This window comes from Hevea brasiliensis, chromosome 8, assembly GCF_030052815.1.
Source record: "Hevea brasiliensis isolate MT/VB/25A 57/8 chromosome 8, ASM3005281v1, whole genome shotgun sequence".
NCBI lineage: Eukaryota > Viridiplantae > Streptophyta > Magnoliopsida > Malpighiales > Euphorbiaceae > Hevea > Hevea brasiliensis.
In genome coordinates, this window is record NC_079500.1 from 3344145 (window position 1) to 3369401 (window position 25257).

General features: G+C 35.0%; 3 protein-coding genes across 4 annotated transcripts; 2 read left to right on the forward strand and 1 right to left on the reverse strand.

Annotated features, from left to right (window-relative positions):
• Window positions 1-1294: 1294 nt before the first annotated feature.
• Window positions 1295-2968, forward strand: LOC110639024 (F-box protein CPR1). The gene has a single exon (XM_021789784.2). The coding sequence runs from the start codon at window positions 1486-1488 to the stop codon at window positions 2704-2706; it is 1221 nt and encodes a 406-aa protein (XP_021645476.2). The 5' UTR covers window positions 1295-1485; the 3' UTR covers window positions 2707-2968.
• A 7875-nt stretch (window positions 2969-10843) lies between these two features.
• On the forward strand, window positions 10844-16253 carry LOC110639023 (protein OBERON 4). 2 transcript variants are annotated; one of them, XM_058150937.1, is made up of 4 exons: window positions 10844-11085; window positions 11172-11251; window positions 11418-14516; window positions 15427-16253. In XM_058150937.1, the coding sequence occupies exons 3-4, from the start codon at window positions 11450-11452 to the stop codon at window positions 15987-15989; spliced, it is 3630 nt and encodes a 1209-aa protein (XP_058006920.1). In that variant the 5' UTR covers window positions 10844-11085; window positions 11172-11251; window positions 11418-11449; the 3' UTR covers window positions 15990-16253. The 2 variants fall into 2 exon arrangements, with proteins under 2 accessions (XP_058006920.1, XP_058006921.1); XM_058150938.1 differs by having other exon boundaries at window positions 10844-11080.
• A 1090-nt stretch (window positions 16254-17343) lies between these two features.
• Window positions 17344-24914, reverse strand: LOC110639026 (DNA topoisomerase 2). The gene is made up of 19 exons (XM_058150936.1): window positions 24199-24914; window positions 23167-23459; window positions 23007-23073; window positions 22638-22908; window positions 22354-22550; window positions 22059-22277; window positions 21869-21982; window positions 21673-21783; window positions 21398-21562; window positions 20925-21266; window positions 20677-20810; window positions 20213-20585; window positions 19945-20131; window positions 19806-19855; window positions 19258-19704; window positions 18949-19129; window positions 18585-18649; window positions 18400-18505; window positions 17344-18168 (listed from the first exon to the last, which is right to left on the reverse strand). Exons 1-19 carry the CDS (start codon window positions 24751-24753, stop codon window positions 17582-17584), a joined length of 4464 nt encoding a protein of 1487 aa, XP_058006919.1. The 5' UTR covers window positions 24754-24914; the 3' UTR covers window positions 17344-17581.
• Window positions 24915-25257: the final 343 nt, after the last annotated feature.

Consider the following 25257-nt stretch of genomic DNA (forward strand, 5'->3'; position numbering starts at 1 on the left):
TTTGTTGAGATATATATACATAAACAGCAAATGCCAAGCTCATCAACACCACATCTTTCCATTCACCCTCTTGCTTAGGGCTCAAAGTATCCTTCAATCCTCTACCAAATTTCTCTGCACCACCAAAGAGTTGCCTCAACATCATTTGCTTTTCTTGCTTCATTTCTTTCTTCTGTTTTGGGCTGGAAATATCTATTCGTTCTTCTCTTTGGCAGGACAGAAGAATGAAACTTCTTGGGCAGTTTCTGGGTTTTAATCCTTGAATTGAACTTTTATTCTTGTGGAGAGAAGAATGGCTCAATGAGAGAGCTGCCATGGAAGGAAAGAAAAATTACAAAAATGAAATGGGGAAGGTGAAATAGAGAAGGAGGTATTTGAATTTTTGTTTGACAATGATAAGAGGAAATAAGATAAAGCAATTATTGTCAATGCAAAACCAGAAAATATCTTGCAGGTGTAATCAAATGTTTGCCTTTGATATTTCAGAGCCAATGGATAAGACACTATAAGATCACAACAATGGATTTGGTCTAACCAAGGCCCAAGCCCATTAGAAAGGTTCTTCTTTTGCATTTGGCAAGAAAACAATAAAGACAAATGAGCCTACTTCATTAGTTATCAGGATCACAAGAAGATTGTCATCTCTATGGTCTTTAGATTTTAGAAGATGATTACATTGTTTTTTGTATGTAATTTTTTTTTTTTTAAACAAGGTTGAAAAATTTTTATATATTACAATTTATTTACATAAAATAAATATAAGAGTGATATTACTCTTTAAAATAATTTTAAAAATACTAGAGAAAGTAGGTGAACAAAATTAGTCTCACTTCATGTATATTAAGAAAAATAAATAGGTAATAATAAATGCCCATTAATAATCCAGCATGAACATTCCAATGCCTCAAAATCAACCTTCCATATATATATATATTAGTTGACATAAAAGATATGTTTTTTTATTATTAGAATTCCAACACACTCTATAATTAAAAATGGGAAAAAATATTATTTTTTTCTATTTTTTTATAAAATAATTATTTTAAAATATGATTATTTTTATTTACATTTCAAATTATATAAAAGTAAATAATTCTTTTATAAAAAAAATTAAAATTACTTATTTAATTAATGTTACTTATGGAAAATAATAAATTTGGATTTTTTACCTATTAAATTATTTATTTATTTATTAGGATATTATTATTTAAAAAAATTAAAAAATATTAAAAGCTCATTTTTTTATCATAAAAATACAAAAGCAGTTTAATATTTATTAATATATTCAACAAAATCAGTTGCATATAAGAACAAAGTAGAGGAAATCTTAGGTAGGCTCGGCTAGAATTTCTCCCTAAAGAAGATGCCCAAATCTCTTACATCCAGACATAGAAACATTAGAGAAATCAAAGAGAAAGTACTTTTGTTTTTTTGTCTCTCACAAGCCAAAACCCCAACCCTTTGATCCCTTCCCTTTCTAGGAAAATGTCGGATTATTTACCTCCAGAGGTTCTATTGGAGATTCTGGTGAGGCTGCCTGCGAAATCGCTTCTTCAATGCAGTTGCGTTTCAAAATTATGGTACTCTCTTATCTCTAGCCCAAATTTCATTTTTATGCATGCCCATTTCACTTCCACCACCAACAAGAACAAGCATGCTCAGATAATGATCAGGCACTACTCTAGGACTTATGGGAAAGAGATTTTTACGGTGCATTTTAATCGTGATATGTCATTTGGTGACTATCAACTGCTTGATTGTCCAGTGAAGAGTAGTAATGGTTATCTTCTTGATATAGTTGGTAGCTGTAATGGGTTAGTTTGTTTGACTGATAGTGGTATTGCTGCTGCTACTGGTGGTGGGTATATGCCACAATTGCCAAATCCAAAACCCATTTTTCTATGGAACCCTTCACTTGGAAAATCTATGACTCTTCCTTTGAGGGGTAATTCAGGTAGGCGTTTAGTTCTTGGATTAGGGTTTGATTCCAAGAGTTTTGACTATAAGGTGGTGAGAATTGAGTTTCGTTATGGGGCAGTAAGTGGGATTGATATTTTTGCATTAAGTGAGAATTCTTGGAGGAGGAGTTATGGAGCTAAAAGAAAAGTGGGTTTCCCTTCTTATGATTTTTTGAAATTACCTCAGGCTTTTGTCAATGGAAATATCCATTGGATTGGATATCATCAGACAAAGAAGGAAGGGCTTAATCATCGAACATTGATCGTGGCAACATTTGATGTGGGTAATGAAGTATTTGGAGAGCTAGCAATGCCAAATGAGACAGCTCATGAAGTCTTCTTACCTGATGAAAATTATCAGCTGTCACTTGTGGTTTTCAACAGATCTCTTTCTTTGATACGTTATGATGAGGGACATAACCCGTACTTTAACCGTTGTTGCATATGGATGATGAACGAATATGGCATGGCACAATCTTGGACCAAATTGTATACCATTTGTCCGTATAACGGTTTTTCGAAGACATTAGACATTATGTCAAATGGAAAATTTCTCCTTGTGACGAATAATGGAGAGCTGGTTTCATTTGACCCTGAAAGCAGAGCCGTTAACCGACTAAAAGTTTATGGAGAATCATGCTCTTTTAATGTGGATACCTACGTGGAGAGTCTGGTGTTATCGAAAGGATTTAATAGGATCTTGGGGAAGGCATCTTCTTCCAATGCAACTTTTCATGGTAAGGCATAAGGGAAGTGTACAAAAGTAATAAAGCCAAGCAGGATAAAAGAAAACTTGGAACTGGAAGAATAGGGATAACAAGCAGGATATAAGATATTGTACCTAATCTTTACAACTGTTCTTAAGTAGACTGTTCTGACTGAGAACTAATTTTAATACCGAACTCTCTGTCTTGCTTGTATACTGTTTGTTTTCTATTACCAGCCATGCGAATGGCTGTGTAGAACTAATTTATCTTTTTGGAGAACAGGGCAACAGGTGTTTATTTTCATTTGCTTCTCTGATGTCTAGATATGCCATTCACCTGAATATTTCCAGCATCTGAGTGCATAGCTGTTTTATTAAGTTCATGACTAAGTACTGGCTAATGTAGGTGATGGATGAAAGATTGGAATTGTTTTTACTTTTCTTAATCCTGCAATGTTGTGTGTATGTGATTCTGATCTTGATAGAAGATAAAGTTGCATTGTTTATCTGCATTTGCTGAGTCTGGGGATTTTTGTTTTTAAAAATTTCTTGTAATTTACGTTCTTTAAGAAGCCATAAGTGATTTTTTTTTCCTCATTACATATTTGGAGAGGATATAGTGGATAGACTTTTATGGTATTTTTTTCTACAGATTCTTATAATCGTGGGTGTGTGTCTGTGGGTGATTGATTCCCAAAAAACAATCCTGCTGTTATTTTTAGTGGGATAAATATTGGTTATTGATGAGGATTTGCTGGGTTTAAATCTGCAGTGTGTTTAGGAGCTTGTATCTGAGAGAGATAGAGATTTCAAGTAAAAGTTGTTCTATTTTCTTTCCTTTGCCTTCTCTCAAAGTAGACGGGCTGTGATTTGACTTGGAAGCAATTATGTTAGGTTTTCAGAATTCCTTTCAGGCAACATTTCGTTTATTTTCGTCTGAAGATTGATCATGAACTTTTGATTGCATAAAAGAAGGTTGACTAGATATGAAAAGCTTCTTGAGTTGTGCTGCTCACAGATGAGTAATACTTGTGGCATGGCTTTTCAATCTTACTAATCAGAAATCCCACACAGTTCAAGTGGTGATTTCAAACCTATCTGTAAGTTTCTTCTTATATCAGCTGAAATGGATGTGACGGGGCATCTTGTCTTAAAGTACCAGAAAGATGATATCTATCGCGTACAGAGGTAAATCTTGTTATTTTCATGACTTTGATGGTGCTTCTTTCTTTTTCCTTACTTTTTTCCCCTGACAATGACTTGCCAGTATAGTTTGTGCTAAAATTGCTTGGTTCTTATCTTTCTTGTGATGGTAAGTAAATTATTTTTAATATGTGTAGATGGATAGATACATTTTCTATGTTGTTGAAATAATTGGCAAAATCACATAGAAGATTTCGTAGTCGATATTAAATGCTTATATGTCTATGAGTTGGTTCATTTATAATCAATCAGTGGTTTTGCCAATTCGATATGGATTTTATAAAGAATTTTCTTCTTAATCAAGTGGCAGAAGCTATGCATAAATTTCATGGGAATATCTTTTCTTCTTCTTTATTAAGAAACTGTGCATAAATCTGCTGGAAATATCCTTACCTTCATCTGAACATGCCACTAATGGCATCCCCTTTTTCCTTTTGTTGGTTCTTTGCTCTCTTCCCTGTTCTCCAATATCCCCACTGTATTGGGTAATGGAATGTACTGTGAATTATCAAATGAAAGCGACCAAACCATTATCCTGTGCTTGGAAACTTCTTGGCATCTTCTTCTGATAACATCTTCTCCAGGACTGGCTGGTTGCTGTCAACTGGTACTGCTGAAGTTTTATTAGGTATATAGCTTTGTAAAGAAAGGTTAGCAAGAGGTGCTAGTGGTGATAATAACAATTTCAATTGTTTGCTCCATTATATTTTCTTTCATTATGTGCTATCACCATCTATTGAACAGGTTCTGCAACTCAAAATATCAAAAATTATTGTGTGCACCGACACGGCCGGCGGTTAGGTTTGATTAATTTCGATTTAAGGATTACATTTAATTGAAATTTAACTGAAGGATCTGATCCACTTTAGTTTCCTTTTCATTTTTGTTTTAATTTTGGTTCAATATCAATTTTGAATTTGATTGATCTAATTTTAATTTTAAATCGAACCGAGAATAGTAATTTTAAAATTGAATGGACAATATAATTGCCTATTTTCAATAAACTCATCTACTTAGGGAAGACTTCTTCTAATTGACTCATTTTCTTAAGAATGATCAAGGAGTTGAAAATGATAATCACATTGACCCAATATCCTTAATCACTTGAAGGCCACACAAATCATAATCAATAGCTTTTTTACGTTTTCTCCAGGCCAATCAACCCCTGAGTCTCTCTTGACTCTGCCTGTGTATCTCAGCTCTACAAGGACAGCTTACACGTCTCGTCTTCCAATAATGGATAATTTACAATTAAGTCCCTCAATTATAGCAAACCCATAAATTAATCATCAAAATTTAGTTTTATTAATAAATTAGTCCCTAATTTCACTTTTTTATTAATTTAAAATAATTTAGTTCATAAATTATTATTTTATTGATAAAATAGTTCTGCGTCTAATTTTATAGTTAAGTAACTATTTATTTTATATTTAAATAATTATATAAAACTATTAACAAAATAATTGTCACTAAAATAAAATTTTAAAATTTACCAAAAAAATAAAATTTAAAAAAAATTTATTAATAAAATAAAATTTTGGAAATAAATTGTTTTAAATTAAAAAATAGTTGGTAGAACCAATTTAGATGTTAGGGACTAATTTGTTAATAAATTTAAATTTTAATGATTAAATCGTCACTAAATAACTAATTTGTGGGTTTTATAGGGACTCAATTGTAAATTAGCATTGAACAATCCCATCATTGTGAGCGCATCTCAATCCAACGGCTCTGAACGCATCATCCGCAAGATCATCAACCATCAACTAATAATCTAAATTACTGGCAAGTGTCAAAAGCTTCAGTATATATGACGTCAAAAGTCTCTGCCATAGTCAAAACTCAAAAACCGTTCCATCCTCTTCCTTTTACTTTTATTATACACGCGCAGGGTATAATAATCATACGTACTCGCCAATTACGTCGTCAACGTGGCAATGATGGTGATCTGTGACGCGTTGTACGCGTCAGATTTAGATTGGTTTTGGTTTTTGTACGTTATAGAGTGGAGGATGGGTTTGAGTTATTTTTGCGAACGCAGCTCACTCCCCAGCTGGCCAATAGTAGAACCTTATTTATATCGTCTAAGATTACACGACGAAATGAGTTGTGTATACCAATGGTTTGTTGACACGTCATCGAAAATTAATCTGTCGATTGTGCCGAATACGGAAACCACATTATTATTATTATTTCTATCCCTTATTTTTTTAATTTTTATGAAATTTTTAAATTTTAAATAATTAATTTTATCAATAAAAAGTATAACACGTCATAGAATTATTTTCATTTTTTTAATAAAAAATTGTAAATTACACTAACAAATTCATATTAATTTTCATATTATATTAAAAAATAAAGTATGATATATTTTAGCTTTTTAATTTCTAAATAGTAAAAAAAAATCATTGTAGTGTTTGTAAATTTAATTTATCATTTTATTAAGTAAAAATTAAGAAAGCAAATGAGACATGTGAATTTTAAAAAAAAGATATATATGTAAATTAATAAAGTAAAATTTTTCATAAAGTATAAAAAATTTCCAATTGCTTGATTTGTATTATTAATTTTTTTTATATAAATAAACTATTCTGTTTTCTTCTGTAAGAAAATTGATTTACCTATGACAAATTGGGTAAGTTGCATTTTCTTACTTAAGTAAATTATAATTTATAAATTTGTAATTTAATTTATTATACTTTAAATTATATTATGTATTTATGTGTATTATTGTCTTTTATAATTGGCAGCAAATTTATTTCTTAAAATAATAATTTATATATCAAATATATTTATATTATACTTAGAGAAAATAATTAATTTATTTAAAGCATGTTTTTTAAAAATATATATTTTTAAAAAAATAAAATATTTTAAACCAAATAAGCCTACATACTTGATAGGAAAACTTTATTTATTTAATTGAATATTGCCAAAAATTATAAATATATAGACATTTTATATAAGTTGTTTTTTTAAAATAATGTGATTTGCATGATTTAATGTATTAATCATCTACTAAAATTTATTCTTAAAATTAATCACAATTATGGATAATTCTTATTCAATAGTTCAAGATTAGTAAGTACGTGTAGTGTTGGCAAGTAGTCGGGTTTCGAGGATAAAGAAGGTAATTGGCAAACATCAGTTTAGGTTTAGGGTGCAAATCTCATCAAACGATCTTTTAGAAAAACTTTTCTACAAGAACTTGTATCATGATAGAATATAGGCTCGATCTAAATCTCAGCCTTTCTATTGGAATATATTCATTATTTATGGAGGTAGAGAGCCAATGTAAGTCGAATACGTATAAAGTCCCTACAAGTAGGCTATTTCCTTCACAATTATTTGTCTTACAGTCAAATCAAAGGTCATTGTCGTACTGACGGTCTTGACACGCTTAGACCAATAGCGGCTAAGCAATCAGTTTGGGAAGTCTTCTATCCAACCTGCTTATGCTGGGTATGTGTAGAGGAATGGAAGCATGAAAAACATAAGTTTATATCATTGAATTCAAGAATTTTTCACCTAGAGTCACATGCATCATGTAAGATTCATTTTTATCTATTTGACTTCAATGATAAACAATATATTAAAACTCTTTTAATATTTTCTTGGATCTACATCTGTCATTTAAGATTTTAGAATTAATCAACTTAATTATTAGAGCCCTATATTAGATCAAGAACAAGTGTACTAACCTCTTGATGCACTACAGTGTATTTGACACCTTTGGGATGCATATAGGACACTAGATATTGTCTCTCTAGTTAGTCCACACCAAGATCACCTATGGCAGCCCTTGAATAGCTTCTAAAGGCTTTTCTATGAATTTGAAAATCAAGTTTTACCTTTTGAGATATTACAGATGTAAACAGGACACTTTAAATAATTTCTAGTATTTTTAATTCAAGAGATTGTTTGCTAATCTCTTTGAATTGATGAGAGATGAAGAAGAAGTGAAGGAGAGGAGCCAAGGGTGGTGGCACCTTTTTGAGAATGAGCATATTATATTTTTGTTCTTTCATCCTTACACTTATATAGCTAGGTCACAACTTAAAACCTTTGCCACTTGTCACCCTCTGATTGATTCTAGGTTTAATTGACCCAATCACATTGTGCCAAGTGTCAAACCTATATTTAATATTGACTTTAATCATCTTACATAATTAAAAGACATTTGGCAAGCTTATGTGTAGTGCCATGTGTCACCATCTCATGGTGCAGCATATCACTATCTCATGGTGCCACATGTCACCCTGTGAAATGACCAAAATACCCTTGTGTCTTAATTTTGAGTTCTCAACCCAAAATAATTATTTCTCTTCTTCTAATCAATTTATATCAAATATAAATAAATAAATTAATCTTTATTAATTAATTTCTCATTAATTAAACTCATATTTAAATACTTTAAATATAAATTTAACTTATACTATACATCCAATAACTTAGATTTGGTTTTAAGCCATGCTAGGGACTTTGCAATCTAATTGCAAATTAACCCTATTTAATTAATTAATTAAACTCGTTAATTAATTAATTAAATCATATTTAATTTGGTAATTACTTGTATATGTGTGTGACTTACTAGGTTCATCAGTAATTGGCAATGAGACATGATATCAACTCTTAATATCATCAGAACTCTTTCTTACCATAAATAATTTCTCTAAATCATTTTATGCACCTCATAGACTATGGTTAACACATAGCATAGCATGCCATGGCCACCCAATTAGTAATAAGGTTTACTTTAAATGAACTTATAATCATATGTTACCATGCACTAGAATATCTCTGTTACAAAATCTCAATTCGAGCTGGAGTCATGGTTTATATCAAACCCCATTTGCTATGAATATTATGTTTTCTTTTAATTTCAGTTCTTGATTAAAAGATTTTTTCTCATCAGAAAACTTTTTTCTGATTAAATCTATCTGTCATGGCCAGGAACTTGAAACATCAAGAACAATTAAATGAACATAGGATTTTATCCCTATTTACTTAGAGGACAGATTCCATCTTGATCAACACCTACCTCCATATATAATTAGTAGGAGCCAACACATGCCCATATACCCATACATAGTACAAGTATGAAAGCAGTATAAAACTCAAACCACCTATATACAAGATAACTGTGCTATCTCAGGTCTAAAGATTATATGCACTAATATGATTTATGACAATGCATTGATAAGAGTAAACTCTATGTGCTTGTCATAAGTGTCACTGGTTTGGCCTACTTATCACATATAAGCGTCTATCACGTTTGTTTTATGGCATGAAACTCACCATTCCATCTTATTTACATCTCATATAAATACATTGGGAACAAACATGAATACAATCTTTCTGGATAAGTCATATCCTTATTGTGAAGTATCATCGATTATGAATCTATTTATGATACTTTGTACTAGAAATACTGTCACTCATATTCTTAACAACTTAAGAATATAATTTATAACAAAATATCAATAGACCTTTTATATTACACATAAGTATATTATGTAAATGGAAAAGTGAAAATGCCTTTTATTAATAAAAATATGTACAAGATACATACTAAATGATATACTCTAGGGCATACTACTAACAATATATATTTGACAACTTATTAACATGGGTGATTTCACTTTTACTGGTTGGAATGCCGGGGGCATATTAAGGACCAACCCCATTCTGCTTCTCGATGTATCTTTTTACGTTAATTTTAGCCCTTATGATTTTAATGACTAAGAGTGCTAGTATGACATGACTAATTCTAAAGGTCGGTTATGCCTTTAATTCGACTGCTTTCATGCCTCTAGACTTTGATGTGCTCGACAGATAAGGTACTCGGATTCTCCAACCCCTTTTAGTTAAAGTCTGGGTGCTTTTACAACCTTATTCTCAGGCCGAGTGCTTTTCGACTCCTTACTCAAATGACCTATGTGTTACTTGTTTTAAGCGCTCACTCAAGTTTCGATATATTTAGTTAATGCTTCCTTCAGTGTGATTTTTAGAGCTAGGTATTTGCCCATTACAGTGTAATTATAACTTTAACTAGGTATTTGACCTAAGTATGAAGGCTGAGCCCTTCTTTAACATATATGAATACTTTTTGGTGCAATTTTAAGAGATTAATATATATAAATGTTTTACACATGTCGATTATAATGTATCATTATTTAATTCCAACTTAAAACTCGTAATTTTAATTTATAAATGAAAAGACTCTAAACTAAATTGTCTAGGCCAATAAAGATTATTTAAAATTAATAATTTTGATCTCAATTTTAATTTAAAGATAATTTTAATTTCGATTTAATTTTAATTTAATTCGTATCTAGTATAATTTAATAATTATTTTTTAAAATTTAAAATAATTTAAATCAAATTTTGAATCATCAAACTAGACTGTTAATATAAAAATAAAAAGATTGATATTAACTCTCTCAATTAATTTTCACTCCTCTTTCACTTAGAAGCCTGTTAATGAAGCTTTGCTTTTCAAACCAGTTTTTATTGATCCTTGTGGCGTTACACGTGCCAAAACAAAATTTAATTTAAATTATAATTGAGTATACTTAAAATTATAAATTCTAGAGTGGTCATTGTTATAAAGTATTTACTTGAAAGCTACTCTCCATTTAAATATGGGAAATTGCCTATAATAGATCAAAAGTAATAACAAAAAATCTTAATATTTTTAAGTAAAATAGAATAATGGATTTTTTATTCAATATAAATTCGAAAAAATGAGTAATAATTAATGGTTTTTAATTTTTTTTCTTAATTTTAAAATTAAAAAAAAAAAATAAAACTCAAAATCTCTCATGCTTAATGAATTTTGCTCAAATTCCACTAATTTTATTAAAAAAATTTATCAGATTAGGCCCGCATGCTCTGCGTAGCCAACAGTCCAACTCCTTACCTCTCTCACCCACAGCAGTAGTTGAAGTCCGTTGACTGCAATAAAAGGAAATCAAAATCCCTTTCTCCACATGCGCCCACAAATGTCCTCTCCTCCTTCTGTTCTCCTCTTCGCTTCTCTCCGCACCTACCCTCTTCCTCTCCTCTCTCTCTCCTCGCCGATTTCCTCCGCCGACCTTCGTTCGCTGGCTTTATCTTCTGTCTCCGCTCACGTTATAAGACCTCTTCTCGTTTCATCTTCGTAAATTCTTGTAGATAGAGGGAAGACTTCCAGATTTCCGGGCCCAAATTTGTGGAGTATCTGCTTATTTTCGTTTCTTATTTTCTTCTTTGTTATTTGTATCTTAGTTTCTCTCACTAGAACTTTTCTGTTCTCTCTCCAGAGCTCAGTTTTTGGGGGTTCAATGTGTAAATTTGACAAACCCTAATATGTTGTTTTGGTTCAAATCATCTTAAGCTGAAGGTACCATATGAATGCTAGCTTTTGAGTTATTTTTTGCTTTTGTAAAGTGTTAGACATGAAATTGTTTACCCCACAAGATAAAAATTTACGGTTTCCAAGCTCATTCTTGCTTTTCTAGATTTAGCTCTTTAGCTGCTGTTCTTATTGTTGTTGTTGTGCTTTTTAGCGGTGAAAATAAAATTTGGAAAGGATTTCGACATGAAGCGATTGAGATCGAGTGACGAGCTCGAGTCCTATAATGAGAAGAGCTCTGCCCAGGATTTGAATCCCAGTCGATCGTCTCGTAGTTTCTATTACAAATCTGATAATGTACGGAAGGGATTGTTATCCACGTCATCTTCGTCGAGCCGGTATGATCGGGATCGATCTATGGATGATGATAGTCGGGACTGCTCCAGGATGGTATGGAAGAGGTCGGATCATGATTTCGATAGCTTTGATCGGAGAAAAGGGTGTGATAGGTATAGTAGTAGAGAAGGGTATAGTGGAGGTGGAGTGGGTGGTGGCAGTGATAGAAGTATTTATCGTTCCGAGAACTTTTGTGGGTCCCGGAGGGAGTTTCCTAAAGGTTTTAGGTCTGAGAGGGACAGGTCTAGAAGAGAAGGCAGTGTTTCATCTTGGAGAAGATTCGGTAGTGGGAGTAAGGAATTTGAAGAGAGTAGAGGTAGTAGAGGTGGAAATGAGGATAGAATGAGTGCTGCTACTAGGTCTTCTCCTAAGGGATTGAGGGATGTGAAGTCGCCCACATGGTCTAGGGATTCTGGGAGTGAGCAAAACAGGGTGGTGAGAGGTGGTGTGAGGGATGAGGGGAAGGGGAGATCATCAACTTCAAAGTCGAGGTCATCACCCACATGGTCAAAGGATTCCGGAAGTGAGCAATCAAAGAGCGTGGAAGCAGGAAAGAAGAGTGAACTGGATGCCAAGAGCATAGATATGGAGGTGAAGAGTGTTGCTAGTGGGGGCAAGAGTATTGAAATGGAGGTGAAGAGTGTTGCTAGTGGGAGTAGTAGTGAAATGGAAGAAGGGGAGCTTGAGCCAGAGCCTGAATCATCTCATCAAATTGTCAAGGAAGAAGAAAATGACAATGAAAGAGGAGGGCAAGAGAATGTTTTGTCCAGTTTGTCCAATGCTGATCACAGGGAGGTTGAGCCCGAAAGACAGGCAAAGGATCAAGTGGAGGAGGTAGAAAAGGAACTTGATAAAGCAAGTGTTTCTGAGGGGGAAAAAGTTGGTGGGACGCGAAATTGTGAGGAGAATTTTAATGATGATAGTGTTAGTGAAGATGAAGTTGGCAATGTGGACGGTGATGAAGGGGGTGAGGAGGTTCAGAGTTTGAAGGAACCGAGCGAGTACAAGGAGGATGAAAGTCAGGAAATGGTGGTTGAGAAGACTATAAATTTGGAAGAGAAACGTAGGCAAGAGAAGGGTATCGATCTTGAGGCAAAGGTGGAGGATGTGGAAGTGCAAGAGTCAAGTAAAGAAGCTAAAGAGGAGAATGGGGGAGCTGAAGTGGATACTGGCCTGGTTATGGAGGGTTCAGGCCAAAATTTGAAGGATAAAGGTAAAAGTGTGGCCGTTTCACCAACCCATGCTACTGATTCTCCAGAAGATCGCGCATGGATTGAGATAGAATCCAGAAATATTGCAACTTCCAGGGATGAAGATGATATGGAAGGGCCAAGTGCTAGGGGATTTGAGTTGTTCACTAGCTCTCCTGTTAGAAGGGCAGACAAGGCAGAGCAATCAGGTGTTAGTAAGCCAAAAGATGAAAAGCTGGTTTTGGAGCCACTTGATCTTTCTCTTAGCTTGCCAAATGTTCTGTTACCCATTGGTGCTGCTAAAGATGCATCGCAGGCTCCTGGTTCCCCTAGTCATGGGAGAAGTATTCAGTCCTTTAGCACATTTCGTACAAATTCAGATGGGTTTACCGCATCAATGTCTTTTTCGGGTTCTCAGTCTTTTTTTCACAATCCAAGCTGTTCTCTAACGCAGAATTCACTGGACATGGACAACTATGAGCAGTCTGTTCACAGCCGTCCCATATTTCAGGGAGTTGATCAAGCTATTTGGCAGGGCCAGGCCCAAAACGATTCTAAGCTTAAAGATGTTCCCTTATACCAAAGAGTTTTGATGAATGGAAATGGCTCTTTTCATCAGTCTCAAGCGTTACCAGGTATGTCAAATGGCCACACATTGCAAGGAAGCTCTAAAACGGCCAATGGACTGGAAAGGCAGTTGAGTTTTCATAAGCAGATGTCAGGAGGACAGTCAAGGAATCCTGATGAAATTAGATCTCCTTCACACAGTGTTGGATCTCATGATATTGGTTCAAATTATAGCCTTGAGAAGAAACGGGCCATGAGAGAGAAACATGGTGGTAGCCTATATAGGAGTAATAGCCAGAAGGAACGAGAACAGCTTTTGATAGGTGGTGCTGATTTTGTTGAGACTGTTATCAGTAGAATAGTTTCTGATCCTATTCATGTAATGGCTAGGAAATTTCATGAAATGACAGGACAATCTGCATCTCTAGTGAAGGAGAGTATTCGTGAGATCATGTTAAATGTTGATAAGCAAGGACAACTATATGCATTTCAGAATGCTTTGCATAACAGGTCTGACTTAACCTTGGATATGCTACTGAAATCCCATCGTTTTCAATTGGAAATCTTGGTTGCTCTAAAAACTGGTCTTCGGGAATATCTTCAAGTAGACAATAATATTTCATCTTCTGATTTGGCGGAGGTTTTCCTGAACTTAAGATGTAGAAATCTAGTCTGTCGAAGTCCTTTGCCTGTGGATGAATGTGATTGCAAAGTTTGTGTGAAGAAAAATGGTTTTTGTAGTGCATGTATGTGTCTTGTGTGTTCAAAGTTTGACATGGCAAATCAAACATGTAGTTGGGTTGGGTGTGATGTTTGTCTCCATTGGTGCCATACTGATTGTGCATTGCGGGATTCATATATTAGAAATGGAAGGAGTGCTGCTGGGGCTCTAGGATCTACTGAGATGCAGTTTCACTGTGTTGCTTGTGATCACCCCTCTGAGATGTTTGGGTTTGTCAAGGAGGTTTTTCAGAACTTTGCAAAGACATGGACAGCAGAAATATTTTGCAAGGAACTTGAGTACGTGAAGAGAATTTTTAGTGCTAGCAAGGATTTAAGAGGGAGGCGGCTGAATGAAATTGCCAATCGTATGCTAGAAAAATTGGCAAATAGGTCTAATCTTTCCGAGGTTTATAGTAATATCATGGGCTTCTTGATCGGTAAGTACTTTTGTTTTTGTGTTTGTAAATGTATGCTTTATCCATTTTTTTATTTATTTATTTTTGATATAGGTGATACATTTGGTGATATTTCCAAGTGAATTTGAACAAGTCCTAATATTAGTAAATATGCACAGCTAAAATTTCTCTCCACATGGAGAATGTGGAAATTGTTGAGAAATTTAGATATTCCTTGTGAAGCAGACATTGAATAGGTGTCTGGAGATTATACATCCCAAATTTTATGTTAGTGGGAAAATTCTCTTTATTCCTTGCATATGTTTGTTGTAAGGCCATCTGGTAGAATGACATGTTGTTTAAATTTTATGGCTTGATTTATGCTTAATACCTAGGGTTCAAATATAAGTTGTTTAGGATCTAATAATGATCATCAAAGGTTTAATTTAGGGGTCATTGTTTGGTCCAATGGAATGTCCTGGTTATTGTCTTGAGGCAGTTAGCATATGCAATGATGGTGAAGACTATGTTTCTCTCCAAATTCTGCCTTATATAACCCATTTTGGTGGGCCATAATGGGGTAACGGGCTTGAACTGCCGTGGTCTGCATTGTTTTCTACGTTTGTAGATCTACAAGTTTGTTTCTTTTTGGAAATTTCTGCCTTCTCACTTTAGTGCAGTTGCATTTTTGTTATGGTATTTTTGAGACTGAAATTGGAGTTCCCATGTTTATGCAGAGGTACAAATTTTTGCTTATTTAAAAATTTGGACTGCTGCTAATGTAAGTGGCCTGTGTTTTATTGAAGACAAATGATTGTCAGTAACGCAACTTATTTGGAATTTCATTACCGTATGAGATTTGCTATTCTCTCATGTTATATATGGGTGAATCTTCCTGTTATTTATATATAGCTTCTTTGGGTCTTCCTAATGATATCCTCTGTGATTGCAGAAAGTGAGTCTTCCAGTTTTGGCAGTGCTTCTGTGTTACCTGAGAAGGAACGTGGAAATAGAAGCAATGGGGGGATTGCAGGGCGCAGCCAGGATTCTTCCTGGCTTAAATCTGTTTATTCAGAAAAAGCTCCCCAGTCAGAAAGATCAACTAGCCTGCTTCCTAGCTTTCATACAGATTTGAACGATAAACGTCCTGTGGAGTCTGAGATAGAGAGAAGTGCTCAGAAAGAACCCATTTTTGATGAACTAGAGAGCTTAGTGAGAATTAAACAAGCAGAAGCTAAAATGTTTCAAGCACGCGCTGATGATGCAAGAAGGGATGCCGAGGGCCTGAAACGAATTGCAATTGCAAAGAATGAAAAAATTGAAGAAGAATATACAAGTAGAATCAGAAAACTGCGGTTAGTTGAGGCCGAGGAAATGCGTAAACAAAAATATGAAGAATTCCAGGCTTTGGAAAGGGCTCATCGGGAATACTTCAGTATGAAGATGAGGATGGAAGCAGATGTCAAAGATCTGTTGTTGAAAATGGAAGATACAAAACATAACCTTGCCATGTGATTTGCTAATGAACAAGGTTTTGCCTGAGAAAATGTAATGGATCCCAGGTAAATTTACTCCTTAGAAGCTCAAGTTGTGCGCTGTAATTTTAATGTAGCATTATTGGCGGCCGTTTGCTTCAGCTTTTAAATTATAGCTGTATCTTTTCACCTAGGTTGTTTTTTAACTTTCTTTTCTTTACTGCTAACCTAATTTGTACAGAGACTCCAAAATCTTTGTATTCTATGAGCAGCTTCCATTTGTAGAAGCAATTTCAAAGAGACATCTATACATCCATGATTTCAAAAGGGATAAGCACAAAAAATGGGTAGATTGTCACTGTTGGCATTTAAGGGCCTAATTGTTCTAATACAGTTTGCTGATGTGATAAGTATAATGATTTAAAGAAAAAGTGAGTCGTTTAGCCTGATTTGATTATTTCACTTGACAAATTCAGATATGGGTCTCTCCATTTCCCTACTAAAAAAAAATGTTGGGGCATTATTTTAGTTACTCAAATTTGCAACTTTATTATTATAAGTGGAGTAATTTATTATTATATTAAAATTATTTTATAATATAGTGAGGTTTATAAAGGTTATCCTGCATTTTGTACGTTAATTGTACAGACGGATGGTAAAAAATGATGACACCATGAAATGCTTGAAAAAAATTGGATAATGACGCACTGAAATCTGATAATCAAATTTGAGTGTTAAAGTTCATTACCAAAGCTCACAGCCTCGATCCTATTTTCCCTGTCGACGATCTCTTATCTGCAATGGAGAAGGATTCGTCTTTCGATCCAATCTCACAGTTAAGAGACCCGATCTATTTCTATGTTGCTCTTGAGCATCTTACTGCTGAGATTTGTTCTAGATATGACCCTGTTAAGTCTTTTATTTATATTTTATATTATTCAATGGTATAAATATTTATATTAATATTTATGTTTTTGCTAGGGATTTCTTTTATAAGCAAGACTCCTGGAGAAGAAAAATTATAAGCAAGACTCCTGTCCACAGTTCGATTTGAACTCAAAATAAGATCATAAATAATTTGAATTGGATGATTCTCTCTTCTTGAATTGGATTGAAATCAATTGGTCTGAATTGGTGAAATAATTGCCTATAACTTTATGGGCTCTCAGTCAGCATGGCTGCAAAAGTAAGGATTTAGTTCAGGGATGTTAAACAAAGACACTTATTGCTGCGGTTCCTCGTGAAATGTTAATGATGGATGTTAAACAAAGACACTTATTGCTGGTTTTCCACGTGAAATGTTAATGATGGATGGACAACTATCATCCTTACGTTCTGTTTACTTAATTTTGTCCATAAATCTCCAGGGTTAAGCCAATGATAGTATAACACTATTTGGTTGAATAGGATTATGAAATTAGGTCATGGAGAAATCAGGCTCCATTTACAGGAAAGAAATCAAGTTCAAATGATCAATGCAACTAAATACATATCAACAGTAGTTAACAAACACTACGTGTTTCAAACCATCAAGCTGCTTTAGAACCAACACTGCTCAGTTCAGGGTTCCCATTTCTGATCTGAAGTGACACTGTATCAAGAGAAAAGCAAGCAGCAATTTAGTCTTCATCTTCATTCAAAGTCTGAATCATTGTCGTGGTAGCTCTCAAAGTCAGAATCATTGTCCTGGTCGCTACTCTCATTAGCCTCGTCGCTCTCAGAGTCACTTATCACATACTTAGTCTGCCCGCGGTTTGCCCTTTGTGGTCTAGCTCTTGCTGGCACTTCAGTAATTTCTTCAATTTCAGTCGTCTCATTTTCCTCGCTGACCCTGCCCAAAACAGAACCACTCTTCTTGTTGAATGGAGATGCCCTCATTTTCCTCACCTTTTTCTCTGGTGATATTCCTGAATTTTCAGCAGGCTTCAGCATATCGGTTAGAAGCTTCTGGTTCAATACTTGAGACTGCTTGCCAGCTGGTCCTCTTTTCTTAGATCCTGCAGGGGGTTTAGCTCCTCTGGCATTTGCAGCAGGCTTCCTCCCTCCTTTCTTTTTTGTTTCTGGGGCAGCTATCACTTCAACCTCAGAGTCATCATTTATGTCTACTTCATCCTCACTTTCAGAATTTTCTGAATCAGCTATCATAGGCTTCTTCTGCGTAGCAGCCCTTTTGCTTTGTTCTTTCGTTGCAGGCATTTGGGGTACATCAGTATCCATGGCTGTGAGAGTAAAAACATATAAAACCCATACTGTTAGATAACCATAAACTTCAGAATTTCATTTACAATTATTCAAACTTGAAAAAGGAGTTCTTGATGTTGTCGTTCACTTTTCTTCCCTGCTATGTTACTGATTTGACTTGCCAATGACTTCTTTATTTATTTTTTTATTTACCTAGTAATACAATCTGAGAACAATGGATCCATATGCAGCAGGGCAGAATAGCTTACAAGTGGATTGTTCAGGTGAAGAATCAAGTCTATATGCTTTAAGTCGATCTTTCAATGATTCGACTTCCTCATCATCATCTTCTGAAACAGGAGAGGATTTTTCTTGCTGGCAAACAAATTAATAAATAATTAGTTATTAGGAACTACCCAGGGGAATAACATGGCATATAAGAAGCAAGATATACCTTTTTGGCAGGAGCATTCCTTGAGCCTGCCCTTCCTTTTGGTTTTCCTACTTCAAGAACAGTTTCTGATGAAGCAAATACAGCAAACATTACCTTAATTCATAGGTTGAGTTGCTATTAAGAAAATACTATTAAGCATCCATTTAGCATAGTTGTTTGAGTTGCTATTAAGAAAGACACCTCTCTAAATATACTAGTTAGAGGCTATTAAAAATTATTTTCATGTTAATTGTTAAATTTAACCTGTTTTAGCCATAAAAACTCTAAAATAGTTAAACAGTTTTTTTAAACTAATTTTTTCAGAAAGTATGTTCAAATCACAATCCCAAATAGGCTCTAATACTACTAGCTAGTATCTCCCCACCTGTTTCCATTGCAGAACGGTTTGATTTTCCCATGGTTTCTGCAGCTGCTTGTGCATTTTTGCCTGCCTTGTTATACTTCTTTGGATTTTTTGTCGCTTGTCTAGAAACCTTAAAACCACCTTGACCATTTACTTCACTTACTGACTTCTGCCTCTCCTCCTCTTCTTCAGCTTCAAATTTCTGAATTTATGTACAAAACATCAAAGGAAAAAAAAAGGTACAGGCTTAACCAAAAAAGAAATGTAAAATGGCAAAGTAAAGAGTTAGACAACCAAAACAAGTAAATAAATTTGAGTAGTTGTCCATACTTCAAGTTGGCTCTCAAAAGCATCAAGGTCTTTCATCCATAGATCCTTTGGAGTTGTGTTTCTCAAAATTTTAACTTCTTCGTCGATTTTATCCTTGTCATCACACAGCTTTTGAACCTTCTCAAGGGTCAAGGTTCCAATAGGCATGGACAGCAGATACTCATAGTCACTAGCCTGCACCCCATTTCCACTGACAGTCTTGGGATTCTCTTCCTTTCCATCTATGCTCTCTTCTGGTTCTTCTGTATCATCAGTTGCCCCAGCAACCATTGATTCAGCAGATTTATTCTTTGGGATAGGAGTGAAACCTTTCTGTTGTAGCTCCAGGAGCAGGTCAGCTCTCTTCCTATTGCTCACTATAATTTCCCCGTTCACAACCCCAAGGATAAACCTCACTTTGTTTTCCAATTTCAGTAACTCCCATTCCAGATCAGCAAGTTTTAATGTCTGCAAGAATGAGACTGAGTAGTTAAAAATTGTTGTATGGAAAAATAGCATAAACAGCTGAGAACTGCTAGTAATTTCTACAACCTAAAAATGAACTTTACCTTCCTTTTCTCATAACATTCAAACCTATAGTGGAAAAATTCTTCAAGAACTACAAAAAAAAAAAAAAAAGCCAAGTAATGTAACAACATAATTTACAGTAGAATAAGTCAAACTAATTCCATAATAACCAACTCATACTTTCTTCAGGGCTGTCATATTTCTTAATCATGCCTTTTTGATCAAAAAGGTGCATGTTACTTGTGCTAATTGTAGTTGTTAGTTTAAATTTCTTCAGTAAGCCCTCATCCTTGACTTCCTTCATCTTCTCCTCCGACAAGAGGACTTCAAAACATACGCTCACATCATCACCATACTTCTTGAAATCCTGCAATCAGGATGTTATGTATGAGAGAAACAACTAGAAGCACTACAAAACACATTTCGGTGGACATTGGCAAGTATTTACCTTGATAAAGGCATCCTTGGGTAAGTTTCCCTTCTCATCTCTAGTTCCTTCTATTATAGAATTCAAAAACTCCTTGTAATCATCAGTCCACCTACGGATTGGCAACTCCGTGATCCTGAGTGTTGTCTCATTCAATTCCTCTATGAGTCCATTGACTGTATAGCTAGCCCCGCTTTCCTTTGATGCACCTTTTTCAATTGTTCCTCTAAACCCTCTATACCAAGGATGCATAGGTTCCATTGATTCACCATTCAACAAGCGCCTCACGTTCACAACAATATCTCTTGGGTTATAATTGGGGACGGAAGTGCTCCAGCCAGTGCCAATTCCATCACAACCATTCACAAGAACCAGTGGTATAATCGGGACATACCTAAATAGCAAAGTTTGTCAGGTAACTATTTCCAATTGCACTTCCTGAATTCACATCAATTCAATTCTTGGTAACCTAAATAAATATTTACCATGTGGGTTCAATAGAAAGACCATCTTCTTCTAAGTAGTCGAGAAGTTTGTCATCATCCTTGGGAAATAGGAACCTTGTAATAGGAGAAAGACAAGTAAATATATACCTTGGACTTGCATGATCTTTGCCTCCCTGTGAAGTAACAGTTTCAAATGCAAAACATCATCATCATCATTGTTGTCATCATCATAATAATAGAAGGAAGTGAACCTGATCGAATTTAATAATGAACATGGTTTATCTTACCATGCAACGAGTGCCAAATTGTCCTTTTGGTGCAAGAAGGTTGATGTTATTACTGCCAATAAAATTCTGTGCCATTCCAATGATTGTAGCATTAAGACTTTGATCACCATGGTGGTAAGCAGACTTCTCAGATACATAACCTTGAAACTGGGAAACTTTAATGTCTTTAACCAAATTTCTCTTGAAACAACTGAAAAGGATCTTCCTCTGAGCTGGCTTCAGGCCATCAATCATGGAGGGAATAGATCTTTGAACATCAGCCATAGAAAACAAAATAAGCTCCTTGTTAATGAAGTCACTGTATTTTATGAGCTTCATTTTCTGATCAAGATGAGTGCCAGGCTGCAAAAATCAATATGATGTAAGATCCTGTTTAACTTGAGAAAAAAAGTTTCATAGAACAGTCAGTCAAGGAGAAGAAAAAGATAAAAAATAAAGGAAAAAAAAAACTGCCCATTAATATGACTTATAACCTGAAACTGTCGAAGCCAATTCTTCCTTTCTTCAATCTTCTTCTTACTGAATGCAAGCTCTATGGCATTCCCATCTTGGTCATCTACCCAAATAAAATCTTTCTTATGCTTCTCTATATCTCTAAAGTATTCCTTCCCTTCTCTTTTATCATTTGTTCCTAGCCCCTGTGAGATCAGCAAATTCATTACTAAAACACAAATTAACAAAAACACTGATTGGTCACAGAGAATATCATAACAAAACCTCAATTGTTTTCATCCCAACGAAAACAAACCTTATAATACTTGATTGTCCAGCCACTTGCATTTCCCATCAAACTTTCCCTCCATGAGTAATACTCAGGCATGGTATAAAAGGATAAAACAGTTCCACCGCTATGAGTTGCCTATACAAGATAGAGCACAAGAAATTACAAGCTATTCTGGAAAGAAAATTTCTCATTGCATGACTGGTTAATGAAATTTACCAACCTTCACAATAGGAGTTATAAACTCAAGTAAGAAAGATGGCACTTTCAGTAATGACGGCCAGAAATAATAAATGAAGTTGATCAGCAGGCCCTTAATGTGAGAACCATCATAATCCTGTAGGGATTGAATTATTGTTAGCAGACATCAGAAGCAAGAATTTTCAAACCTCAAGCAGTGGAGAAAACATAACCTGATCGGTCATTATCATCAGATGGCCATATCTCAAAGCCTTGACACTTTCGTACTGCTTATTTTGCTGTAAGCCAAGAATCTTCTTGATACTCTCAATTTCCTTATTCTCATTAAGCTGTTTAGAGGTGGCTTCCCGTACATTGAGTAATTTGCCTCTCAAAGGGAACACACCATATAAGTCTCGAATTCCTTGAGGCAGCGCACCTAAACCAGATATCTGTATATATAACCATGGCTATTAAAAAATTAATTCATTGCTATTCAAATGGACAACATTGTAGGTCACAACTTACAGCAAGTGTCTTTGCTGAGTCTCCTTCTGTCAAAATCAATGTACATTTATGGGAGTTTTTTGTTCCAGCCTCATTAGCATCCTCCAGCTTTGGAATATTAACCCTCCCTCTCTTTGTTCCATCAGATTTCTTAAGCTCTTTGTCTTGCTTGAATTTTGCCCATGAGAGTAGATTGTCCACGATATCAGACTTTGCTACTGCAATCAGCATAGAAATATTGAGTTCAACATTTCATGAATGATAATTCTGAGCTTATATGAAATCAAATAATGTATGCAATAGACCTTTCTTCAGGTAGTCTTCAGGAAGTTCACATTTTGAACCGAAATTGCTCTGGCGAAGAGTCAGAGTTTCCTTGGTTTGAGAATCAAAAGCAGGGTTATCAATGAGAGCATTGACAAAAACCCATAAATAGTTCTTCACATTGTGTGCTTTGATGTTGGCATTCTTGTGCTTCTTATTTACAACACCCACCAGATAGTTGGTAATCTGGTTAGTTATATAATCAACATGAGTTCCGCCCTTGATTGTTGCAATCCCATTAACAAAGCTAACCTGTTATCAGAGCAAAGCACTGTGGTATAAAGACAGGTACTGGTGCAAACGCAAATAGTTCTGGATGTAAAATATGGTTCCAATAGTATCCCAATTACCTGTTGGAACTGCCCCTCAGTAATACTCACACATATCTCCCACCTTTCGCCCACTTTTAGATAGAAGCTGAGCAATTACAAACATCAAATGAGCACATTACTGTTGAAAATAAAAAAAACTCAAAGACAGTTAACCAAATAATTCATAGATGTGTATAACCTTTTAGGGGCATCTGACTTAGATTCTGTGCCAGAATCCAAGTACAATTTAACATAATCCTGAAATGATTTAATAGGAACCCGCAGCCCATTTAGCTCAACCTTCACAGTCTTTCCAAGACAGCCAGCCAGGTCGATCACTCGCTTTTTCATCAGAGCAACCACATCATCTTCAAGCATAGCCATGTTAAACTTTGCTAAATCAGGCTTAAATGAGACCTTCGTCCAATTCTCACCCTCCTTGCACTTTGTTATGCTCGGCTCAGATTTCTTACCCATGTTGTTTGAGAAAACCTGAAATCACCAGGACCAATTTATATGTGACTGAAATATTATCTAAACAAAAATTTAATAACAGCAACTGAAATTAAATTATTGAAATAATACAATTTAAATGTACAACAGTAATTTCTACCCCTTTTAATGAGATATCAAAACAACAGAAGACAAACTTTAATTCTTTTCTTTTCTCCATTTTTTCCTTCATCTAATTTCTTTCCATTCCTTAACAACTTCAGATACCCAAACAAAGGGTTAGAAATTCCAAACCAAGTTAACATTTTTGAACAAGATATACAATCATAAATATGACACAAAATTCTTAATCCCCTTGTTTGGAAACTAGAATTTTATAAGAATTCAATTCAATTAATATCTTTCTTTTTTTTTTTTGTTAATTCTCATATTTAGAAATCTAATAGGTGAAAGTCTTGAAAAATATTCATTTTAAAAGAAATAGAAACCAATCCCAATAATAATGTTATCTTATCAAAATTGAATTGAATTCCTTTGTTGATTTTTTTTTTTTTCCAAAACGAAGCCAATAACCATACTTAACCAAACAGCTAAATCCGAGACTATAATCACCATCATCATCCTCTAAAAATTATCAGTATCAGAAAAACAAAGGAACCCCAACTAGCCGCAACTAAAAGAAAACCTAAAATCATAGAACCAGGTAATACTTTAGCAGGAAAACTGCAAGAAACATAAAATTAAAATAAAGTCCATACATGTACAGAACCCCAATTACCTGCTTATACTTCTTACGCCGCTTCCCATCAGCAGTCTCAATAACAAACTCTGTCGAGAAAATATTTGTGAGCTTGGCTCCATACCCATTTCTTCCTCCGGTTGTCTTCTTCACCGTATCATCATAGTTGCTGCTAGTCAACAAGTGCCCGAAAATCAGCTCCGGCACATACACTCCCTCCTCCTTGTGGATCTCCACCGGAACCCCATCGCCATTGTTATAAACACTGATAAAATTGTTTTCAACATCTATCACCACCTTCATGGAATCCATGGTGGGGTCTCTCTGCTTGTTATCGGCTGCATTGACCAAGATTTCATCGAATATCTTGTAAAGACCTGGAACATAGTTCACCTGGCGGTGCACTATCTTGTCATCCTCGTAGACCCAGAGATTTTGGGTGTGCTTCTCGATCGACCCAATGTAGGTGTCAGGTCGGAGCAGGATGTGCTCCAGTTGGCTCTTCTTCTGGTAGGTTTCTTCTATGGTCTTCTGCGGGACTCCCAGGTTCGCGTTGTTGCTGGTTGTTAACGGCACCGTTGTGATCTCTGCCATTGTTGATCTTGAGAGAGAGAGAGAGAGGATATTAGGATTTCTGGAAATGGACCTTACAATAGGAGAAATTCAGGGTTTCTTGGACAGATTATGGGAAACAGTTTAGGGTTTCAATAGAGCGATAAAGACACGGAGATGGTGTCTTCGGATTCGCAGAGATGGAGAGGAAATGAAGAAATGGCCAGATAAGGGAACGCAGAGGGAATATAATTTTAAAAAGCCAAACAAAGCTCAGAGAGGAGTGGAGGTTTAAATCTAACGGTCAGGAATTTGAATTTGAAATTGAATTTTTGGCGGAAGGGCGGGATTGGGGTTGAAATTCGAACGGTGGAGATTAGGGTTTTGAAATTTGGACGGTGGCCATTTGCTTCAGGCGATCACATGGATGCTTACAGCTTGTTCTCCAAGGCTCTTTAGCGTACGGTGGGCCCAGTTTTGAATTGCCGGTGCCAGAATCATTGATTCAATGAAATTATGAATCTAAATCAATTTGTTATGAGACGG